The sequence below is a fragment of the Barbatula barbatula genome, assembly GCF_947034865.1.
Source record: "Barbatula barbatula genome assembly, chromosome: 4".
Classification (NCBI taxonomy): domain Eukaryota; kingdom Metazoa; phylum Chordata; class Actinopteri; order Cypriniformes; family Nemacheilidae; genus Barbatula; species Barbatula barbatula.
Genome location: NC_136768.1, coordinates 25,889,005 through 25,899,927, shown reverse-complemented (window position 1 = coordinate 25,899,927; position 10,923 = coordinate 25,889,005). Strand labels below are relative to the sequence as shown.

Here is a 10,923-nt window from a genome sequence, read left to right as displayed (position 1 = left end):
ATCAAGCACCAGAGAGAGAGAGAGAGAGAGAGAGAGAGAGAGGATGGAGGGGCGTGGCTCCTTGCGCTGCTGCAGCGAGCTTTTAACCAATGCATCACAGATAGTAAGCCCTCAGCCCAACATGCATGAATGGGGATCTAATATATACCATAACTGTGATTTACTTGTTTTATGGGACACAAAAAGACATTTCGCAGAATGTCAGAGCTGTTCTTCTTCTCAATGCCATTAAAGTGCTCAGGGGCTACCCTTGGTCCCGACGGGCAAAAAATCATTAAAGTGGTCCAGACGACCTACATTCTGTCTTCTACGAGAGCTTTGTGTGATAAACAGGCTGAACTTTGATATGTTATTCACTAAAAATACAATTTTATGACGGTCACAGTGTTTCTGAAACGTACAAAGTGCAACGGCTTGAAGCAAATCATGGTGAGATACGACGAAGGAACCTTTACCGTAGGTTCGGAAATGTATTGCAACCGCATTAAGCCATGAATGCAATATGAGACATTCCCGTTTTGCTGCGCTCATCATTGATGCGTATGAAGCGGCTCGCTTTCTTTTGTTTTCCCCTCACGTGCCCCAGGGGGAAGGGGGTCTCAAAGTCGGTTCTACGGAGCATGTGCAAGAACTAGGTCATGGGAAACACACTCGTGCTTCATGCATATACGCACAAAAATGCTACGAGTTCCTTCCTCATATTGCTGCGTCGCACATAACCAGGGGGAAGATCTATGAAGATGAATTTGAAAACATTATAAAATTGCATGGCTGTATGTGCTGTTCAATCGTCCATATTACTACGATATATGATAATAAGCGCTTTCAGAATAAAACAGAGCATTTTAGCTGTCATTAAAAATCGACCTATAAGGTTGAGACCAGCAACAAATACTGTATACAGTAAGCATGGCCAGAATAATCCAGAAGAAAAAAACCTGTATTTTGAAAACACGTTGTGGTGTGTTATGTCCCGTAGCCGTGGCGCGACCCACACATAACCCACGCTGACTCTTGCCCATTACACACACGAAAATGTTATGCCGTTCAATAGAGATGTTTTTGCATGCGGAAACACAATCGATATCCTTCTGTAACAGTCGTGAGAACACAAAGAAAAAAACTAACCCTAGAGCATCTTAGAAACACTTTATATGCAGGCGAAGATTATTTTAATGATTTTACACAATTTATTATAATCCAGAATGATCCGGGGTTATCGTTCGTCTAGGAAGCATTTTTGTCAATACCGCCTACAGCTAGCACACTTGAGCAGAAGCGAATCATAATATGCATAACGTACTAGTTAGTATATTATTCCAGTCAATATGTATAGCCCTGCAAGGGGTGAACGGACCCAAAACAAATATGAGCACCTAAACCACCTTCTCCACCTCAAACACGAGACTGATGGGATCAATCTGCGCACCGATGAAATTATAATACGAGATCAATTTATGAGAAAAAGAAATGAACGCTCTGTGACAGATTCACAAACATTCTGCCATTGCCTCACAAAGCAAAACTCACCACCTTGAGCAAATATACCATTACATAATGGATTGTGCAATGAAGAGGCAATTTACAAATGCTCGCTATTGCTGTTACGCATGTTACGGAGATGATGAATTCACTAAATGGAATTTTATTTGTAGAGAAATTAAGCCGAATAGGCCCACAGACAGCTAAAGCTAGACAAAGAAATGCCCACGGTACACAGCTAACGCTTAAGAAAATTCAAATATGCTTTGCGTGCAGTAAATGCAGCTGTTTTCAGGCTTAAGCAATTTGAGATGATGTAACTTTCATGCATTCTTCCAAAGACACCCCTTTTTGTGAAACCCTGACCTCCACAAACAAACCTAAATATTGTATGCAAAAGCCATAGAGCATTCTCTTATTGGTTAAAGCTGCAATATGTAACTTTTGCCTCTCACCAATTTCTTTAAAGCATAAATTGCAGGTTAATTTATGTAAAGACGTCGAATAGACGTTAAATTGATGTTAAACTGATGTTAAAATGACTCACGTTAAAGGGACTTCAAGAGGCATTTCCTGTTAAGGAAACTATATTAAAGCTCAAATTATATGCTTATGAATCAAGCTGTTTTTCATTTTTCTGATTTTATTACAAAAAGTAATTTTCATTACGGATAATCTCCAAAGGTGCGACAAGGTAATGTGTGTCAGTGTGTCACATCACATCTCCACAAGTACACAGGTTTGTTTAAAGGGGATGTGCAATGGCGTTTCGCGGATTCTGACTTCTTTACTATAATAACGTGTCTCTTTCTGTGATCGATACACTCCCCCAAAGTTCATATGGTTTCGGAAACTTATTTTCGAACATGAAAAACCGTTACGCAACAACTTTTCTTAGTCCCTTATTGGGCAATTCTCCCGGAGAGCAAAAGGGAAAGAAATAGCCCGCCAATGCGTCAACAGATGAGCGATAGGACGACGCGCTTACAGGAATGTCTGCGCTGTGTCGAGATTGGCTGCGCTGTTGGCAAGCTCGTTACTCTTGCGATAGTGAGAGAAGTTGAGGTGTGTTCGTTCACTGCATTTCAGTGATGGATGTTTTATAAACGGTGGAGATCGATTGAAACTGATATGTGGCGCGGTCCCAGCGCTAAAAGAAACCGGACACGAATCACACACGGCAAGTGAAACTGAGTCATATGAACTGTGTTTTGTTGGCAATGGGTGCGCACATGCTTCCGTTACGTGTTTATGGAGTCACGGTCACTTTAATATAATGGGAGCGCTGGGGTCCTGTGTGAACCTTTTTTTTATAGACCTTTGTCCCACCCTCCCTCTGGCATTGTATATGGTTCCTGGATCAGTACCACCAGGATTTAGGTGCCAACGCATGGGCATATTTCATATCATATTGCCTTCGTCGCTTTGACCCGCCAGCCTGACAAGTGGGTCTGCATGCGGCGCCACCATGGCAGCAGAATCAGATGCTGCTTGTCGGAACTGGATTACCTATCCCTGTTGCAAGTCTTGTCTTTGGTGTATTGTGTACATGTTTTTCTCCCCACCTTCCCCATGTTATGCTTTATCTTCTTCTAAAAATACATTTCGTTGCACTGTACTTGTATGTGTGTAATGACAATAAATTGAATCAAATCAAATCAAATCAAATATTTTTCATCCATCCAACTTTCTCTGTACAGTTCCAGATCAGGGACTAGCTTTTGTACCCTGTCAGCGGAAAACAGTCAACAGAGACAGATGACATTTCTTTCTCAGATAGGATGTCTTGTAAGTAGTAGGGACAATTTATGTGTGGCATTAAAAAATGCTTACAGCACCTTTAGTCAGCTCCGATGCCACAAGCCTCCGTGTTTTACCTGAACATTCCTTTCCATCTATGTCTTTTCTTTCTCAGCATGTCCTTCTCTCTGTGTTAAGAAGTCTATCTGATGAAAGCACTTGAGGGCTGATATAATTCTCTCTCGCTGACGATAATGGAATTTAGCCATATGACGTCTTTTATTCAGTTTTCCCTCTTTGTCACTGCCTCTGCATCCCTTCTTTCTTTCTCTCACACGTTCAGGTCAAAGGTTTCCCTGTCCCTCATCCTACTGCTGTTGTTGTTACTTTTCCTTTTATATCTCGCGTTCTTTTGCTGTCGTTTAGTTTTTTCTGTCCCTCACCTTATACCTCGTTTTCTTGAGGTCCTGTTCTTTGTGTTATCGCTCTCTCTTTCTCACACCTTCCCTTTCTTTTCTACGCCTCTCCCCCATGGGTCTGGACCCAGCTGGCCTATAACACGTATTGATTGACCACGTAGAAGGAGAGTGAGGGAACACAAGAGACAAAGAGAGAAAGAGAGAGAGAGAGAGAGAGAGAGAGAGAGACAGGCCCAGCAGGCTGCAATGCACGGAGACAAAAATAGTACACCCAGGAGTTCAAACCATAGAGTGCTGGGGGGGGGTTGGGGGGGCGTGGCAGGTAGACACAGCGAGAAAAACAATGAAGAAGAATACGTTAAAGATGGCTGATGGGAAAATAACCGCAGGTAGCAGAGGGAGGTGGTACAGCATGTCTGAAATCTTGAATCAAGGTCATTTTATATCACAGTAAAGGTTTTTCACACAATTTTCCTGGTAACTTTTATTATTGATAAGCCTGTTTATGTAGCTACGCAGATGTTTATTTAATTTATATACTGTATATAAAAAATTTAAGCTTTTTCAGAACAGACCTATGACTCATTTTGGGGGTCGTAAAAAACTAAACTGCTTTATGTTGGGGTGTCTTACACCCTTTAAAAACACCTCGTCCTGGTCTGAACTTGTTTTTAGTTTTACACTCGTCAATGACTCATCATCAATTATTCAAATTTTGTGAATACCCCAGATTTTTGTCATACGGCCGAGCCCATGGTGGACTGTCAGATTAATCCGTTCGGGCTCATGAATAGTTGATTAGCTCATGGATTATGTAAAACGGTCGGTACGCTCCTTTGGATGAGAGCAAAAATATAAATAAAATTTAACAGACATTTACAGTACACCTACAGTTTGTTAGGGTACATACTTTGCTTCGGGTAATGTACTGTTTTCAAACAAGCGTTCAAATGCACAGCCCCTCGAGTACCGAGGTTTGTTAGAATGCATGTAAACTTGCGCAATGCACTGCACAGCAGGACTTGCACTGTTTTGTGCATCACGTAAGCAAGAAAAAGGGACAGCGCGAGCGAGGAAATGTATATGTGTAAGCTTGTCATTATAATCTGGGATCACTAGCCTGTCTAATCTTCTATGTTTATTTGACCCCTGTTGTTTATACTGTCGCCACGCCAACCAGTTTTAATGCTATTATGACATCACCGCGCTAGAGTAACACATGGCTTAGTACATTATGCTAATATACATTCCTACACATCACTATTCTGTCAAACAGATGTAAAACCAAACCCACATGCTAAGCCGCAAAATTCACCCAACATTCAAACTGAAGGCCCATTTCTTCCCATGTTATCCCAGAATGCCATACCCTGTGCGATGTTTGCGCTGCGCGGTGGACCTTACCGGTTTAATTGAAGAGGTCTTGGCTAGCGAAATAGGAGTTTAAATAAATTTGCCATTTCTCTCCAAGTCCTACACTCATTAAGAAACCTTTTTCTTCTTTTTTCCCGTTCCTTTTCCCCCGTTTCTTTTGTTTCAACATCCCTCCCCCCGTTCCCCTCATTAAAGCAGGACCCTGAGAGCGCCGGTCACTGCTTCTCATTTATTTTCATTCGAAACTCGCGTAGCTCCACTGAGCCTCGGCTCGACGGTGGGTACCTAGGGACAGGTCATTCTCCTAAAACACAAAAACACCCGTTTCTGCAGCACACTCGCACACACACATATCCCAGAATGCACAGTGAAAGTGGGCTGTCACCACAGCCACACACACATGACCGCCATCGCCTTGCTTTACCGCAATGAAGGCTTTCCAAACCACTAATTGCAGAGTGCAGATTTCCGGGTTTATAGCAGAAAGTCGGTAACGCTGTACGAGTGGTATTAGAAAGAAATTGTAAGCTTTTATGACAGGCCGCGAAACACGATCTGACCCGGGATCATCAGCGATTGCTTAACCCCGCTTTCGGCTTAGTGTGAGAAACAATTTCAGCCTTAGTTAAAGAATTTAACCAGAGAATAACCTCTGTTTGTCTTTTAAAATACCACACGCATATAGGCTGAGATTTAAAGCCTAATAAAGGGATAGTGAACCAAGTGTTAATACTCAGAAACCCCAAAACACTGTCTAGCTAGGCAACTCAATAGGGTTTGAGACAGATTTCCAAAAATGTTGTCTAGGTAGGTATCTCATTACATTTCGAGACTAAAATGCCCAGTAAATGTGTCTAGGTAAGCACCTCATTAGTTTTTGAGCCCATAAAGCCCAAAAGATGTCTGGTGGGCAGATTGCAAAGTTTTCAAACACAGCTATAGAAACAGCCAGACCGTAAACGGCACAACAAAAGATTTATCAGAGGTGTTCAACAACAGAAATGTAACACCTTAGCAGCAATCGTGATTGTAGTCATTGTATTTTAAGACATCATTACGGTACATTCAGGCTCAGATGGATTGAAGATAGGCATAGCGACATAAATCGATGCGAAGCCGCAGCATACGAAGCATTACATCAAATGCCAGGGGCACGTGCAATAGATTTATTTGGGTCGGCATATTGGGTTGTCCTATATATGCGACGCTTCATGCAATGTCATAAATCACTCCGATTTGTCAACAACAGCAAACGCTCTAAAAGTGTCAAGTGGATGAACAGACCCCAGTCGTGTTAGGGTGCAATAACAAACAGACGTCATATTTCTCTCAATCGCGTGTGATTGTTATGCATTTCAGTGGGCACACACTTGCACCAAGCCATTTGCCATTTCTTATTGGAGGTTGTTGAGTTATGAGCGAGTTGGGTGTGTGAGAGAGCAGAAGACCTGACACCAGTCATGGGAGAGATTCATGCTCCTTAGGGGACTATTTTAAAAGCCATTGAGCACGAGCACAGTGAATGAGTTAAAGGCCATAAATCTGCTGTTTAAACCAACATGGCCGCCTCTCCGGCTCAACTAATGCCCTCACACCCCATTACACTCCACACATTAAACACCAGTGTTATTAACTGCCTGTAGTCCTTGGAATAAAAACAGCACGGGCTGATTAGCACCCTTCTCCTGCGCTTCTTAAAAATGACGAGAGATGAGAAAAGAGGAAAACAAGCCATGAAGTGAGTGACAGCCTCATTGTCGGGGCGTCCCATTGTTGATAGCGCTTTTAACGCTGCCCACTCACCATTCCCCCCACTCCCCCTCCAAATCCATTCGCTGGAGAGGCGTGCAAACAAAAGCAGACATCTTTCTAGTGGCGGGACGGGGCTTAACCCCTCCTGCTCATCTATCTCTCTTTGTTTAATGTTATTATTACATCCAAATAAACTCAGGTTGTATGTTCTTGCAACTGTTTGCGCATGTAACCGCCCATAAAAGCGCTTTGTGGGATGCAATAATACACATTAAGATGATCGCAGTAAGTACACAAAGACGTTTGTAACAAGTACGGCCAGCGATTTGCATTTTCCATACACAATTTGCATTCGCAGTTGTAGTCTCAAGACAGGTTATGTCTCTCGTTTTCTCGCGAACGCACGCATGATCCCGCATGCGCGCTGGGTACGTGATAAACGCGCACCTCCGCGGGCACAAACACATGTCTGATGGCTGTATCAACTCTTTAGTTTTTGAGAGGCTACAACGGCAGGAAAGAGACGTGGAGAATTATACAAGCTGTGAATTTTTACGACTGGGACGACAAGAACAGGCGGTGCAGCGCAGTCAGGATCCCGCAATTTGACAAATCTGCATGCACTCAAACGGCCTATGGACGGCATGTCAGCAAACCTCGCCTACAAAACCACAGGGCTGCCGTCAACCAAACATTCCTGAAACATCTCACCGCGAGCCTGCAGCTACAATCCTTCCCACACTAGTGTGGGTGCGCGCGCATGCATGTCTTTGTGTATTGTCCGGGGACGGCTTTACCTCAGTAGCAGTTCCTCTGTGCTCCTCATGGAGACAGGGTTGTTTACCGTGGATGGGTATCGCATGCTGTCCACACACACACTCGGCACAAAGCCCAGCTCAGACGAGTGCTCCAACATCGTCGTAACTCCAAACGCAAGCACGCACTACACGCACACGGTCCTTGTGCTGTGGTTGAGGCGGGTGTGCGCTGGCCCTTCTCTCTGGTGTCTGAATCGCTCGCTCTCGCTCACTCACTCGTTGTACCACTCCCACCCACCCTCATCGGCTCCCTCCTTTCCTCTCCTCTCCACTCCTCCCTCCCCCCTTCCGTCTGATTCACTGGGCTGTGATAACCCTTTCTGACAGCTCATGTTGTTTTTGGGCCAGAGCTAGAGCTGTTAGCCTGGTTCTTGCTAGCGTTGAGAAGCCTGCTGTTGGATGCCCCGAGTCCCCGAGGACAGCTCGTATCTGGTCTCACCCATCTGTACAAGTCGAACGAACAAACGATAGACTGGATTTCAGAAAAGTGCTTGGTTACGAATCGTGTTCTGAAGGAAGTCCTGTCCGTCTTTTTCCCACATTGTTTGGCAAATATAATGCTATTTTCATTATACGCAACTAAGTACCATCCCATCAGAAGTCAAGACGAACATAACGCATAAAAAAACTGAACACAAAACTGTGTTGCCAACTATTTTCATGGAAAAGAAGCCTGCTTGCTAAGTGGCTAAATGATGTTAGATGCTGTCACGCTGATTACATGCAAATTAGCATTAGCAGCATCAGTATGTCCCTCTTGCACTCACTTATACGGAAAAATAACTGGCCATTGGAAACGCTGTTTTTGACATCACCCTTGTGGAGCGGTATTGGCGACACCGGTATCTATAACGGTGTCTTAAACAAAGGTTGCAAATGGATCTGAAGTTACATCTAGCGACAAAATCGCTAAATTTGCAAGACTGAAGCAAAATCGGAAGGCATGAACATTGCTTAGTGACAAAAAATGAGTTTTCTGGCTGCTAAAAAACGAATAGCTCAAAATTATTAGCTTTCCGTGTTTTTCGATTAGTCCGAAAAGTGAATAACTTCATTGGGGTTACACAAACAGTGGTTTTCCTTTCCTGCTGTAAAAGAGTAATGAATTAGAAAGGGATCTCCTTCAGACATTTCGTTGATGTCATTTGGTTTCGTGTCTCAAAGCTGCAATCTGTACGTCTTTGTTATAGTAACCATAAGTTCAGACATAACATGCAATTTTGTACTTAAGAAATGGTGTTTTGGGACTGTTGAAGTTGAACTGTCAATACTAATGCACAACAAAAGAGATCTTAATATTTCATCAAATTGAACTGGACGTCTTGAGTGTAGTTATTAATTTATTTTTATAAAGAGGCTTACGAGCACCATTGTTTTGATGAATTAGTCTGTTAGTGGGAAAGCAGAACGTCATCAGGGATGTGGATTAGTTTAACTGAGGCTCCGGAACATGTGTTGTTCCAAGAAGCCTATTTCGCCTCCCAACGGGCACATTTTGTTGAAAAGTTAACTCGTGTGAAAATAACCTCGTCTTTGCTCTTTATTTTTCCAATCTGCACTTACCTCTCCATCTCTCTTTCTTTCCCTCTGTTCTGGAAAAAAATACATTTACATCGTTTCTCTTTTAAATGTCTCCTCCTTTCACAAGTTTCTCACTCCCTCTCCCCTTTCCAAATGTCTTCCAGATCTGCCTGTTTAAAAATGCATTTTGTTTATTACGGCTCATGAAAGTTTCATCGCGAGAAAAACACATCAGAGGATCAAGGGCACCGATTCATTAAAGGACAAAATTTCGTGTTGCACCTTTGCGCGCCTGGATATTCCATAACACTTGCGATAATTGCCAAAGTAATTTGTTTACCAAACACCTGCTATGCAGATTTGCCCCATTATATGTCCTAAAAAGTTATTTATTGAAACAGAAGGCTTCTCGTTGGCTTCAAAAATATGTTTTCTACCGGATATGCGTCTCTCATTGACCATACTGATTTTCAATTATGGATGTCATGCAAATAAAATTGGTTAGGAGCGTAAAATATCCAGTTTGGGATGTCTCTCCTTTCCATCTGCCACCTCCTTTTCTTGCTCCGTCTTTCCCTAACGTCAGCCCCCCGCCACTCACATACGAGCTTGTCGTTGTCAATGTAACGGTTGTCCAGCAGCAAGCATTTCTGAGTGGCAAGCATACAGCCACATTTGAGCAGGCTGGACGAAAATGCCAAATGCATTACCAGTCAATTTTAATTGACACCGTTTTTCAATGCAATTTGCGAGAGTGTTTGCATACAGCTCCTTGGTGATCAAAGAGTCTCTTTTTTGCCATTTGTTTTGCGACGAGCGAATCTACACGTCCGTCTCCGTGAGAGCGCGAGTCGAGTTATTGCTGGCATCCATAGAGAAATGATATGCCAGACAGGATCCCTGCTTTCCTGTGATCTCCGGCGAAGGCATTTGATTAGCTGTGTCTGAGACAGATGCCTAATCACAGTCAATTGCCTTAGTCCGTTGGGCCCATTATAAGTGATTTGCGCAATATTTAAGATTAACAAAAAGGAAACTGAGAAGAGACGAGTAGAGAAAAGAACAGATGAGAAATAATGAGACGAGACAAGAAGAAGCTCCTTGAGAAGAATGGAGAAAACATGAGACAAATGAGGTAAGAGACGACTAGGGAAGGTACCAAAATGCATAAGGAAACCGAGTGCAGGGAGACGGGGTGAAAATAAATGATATCTCTGCATGCACAGACACAGAGGCCTGGGACGATGTGCACATCACACACAGACAAATCATGTACAGTACGTCGCACAAACACAACGTCCTCTGCCAAGTCACTTTTTGTATTAACACTTACTAACAGGATCTTTATTCTCTTTGCCTGGTCTTAATTTTCTGATTGTCTATTTATCGCTACTGTAGTCAATGTACAAAGTGTGTGTTCCTTAAGGGTGGCTTAAAAGCTCAATGCCCAATTGCTTCTAACCAACAGGCCTTGTCCCAACTCATACATGTTTAATTTAAAATGCATCTTTTTCTCTCTATTTTGGCCTTCCGTCAAATAAACACAAAGTTTATTGGACAACTGCATTTTTGTGTCGAAGTGTGTGCTTGTTTTTGATAGTGTTGTTAAAGTCCCCGTGAACCGGATTTGTGATCGTTTTTTTCTTTGGTATTCTGATGGAATTTCGAATAAGCAAATCAAACAACGACACGCGTGGCTTGTTTTTTCATCGCGATTTGATGAATAAAAACAGCGGTAGCGGAACTGGCAGCAGACTGGCAGTCGAAGGGGAGGAGTTAACTGATGCCCCGTACAAGCCGTCTAACTTCCGTCATTT

General features: G+C 43.0%; 1 protein-coding gene across 1 annotated transcript in view; it reads right to left on the bottom strand.

The window, feature by feature from the left end:
• The window catches only part of celf2 (cugbp, Elav-like family member 2), a gene marked incomplete at its 5' end in the record, with an annotated part of 17,600 nt that extends 9,917 nt beyond the window's left edge, over positions 1-7,683 (bottom strand). The window contains one exon of the mRNA XM_079455068.1: positions 7,565-7,683. Within this exon, the coding sequence (XP_079311194.1) occupies positions 7,565-7,683 (119 nt within the window). The remainder of the gene's footprint in view (positions 1-7,564) is intronic.
• Positions 7,684-10,923: the final 3,240 nt, after the last annotated feature.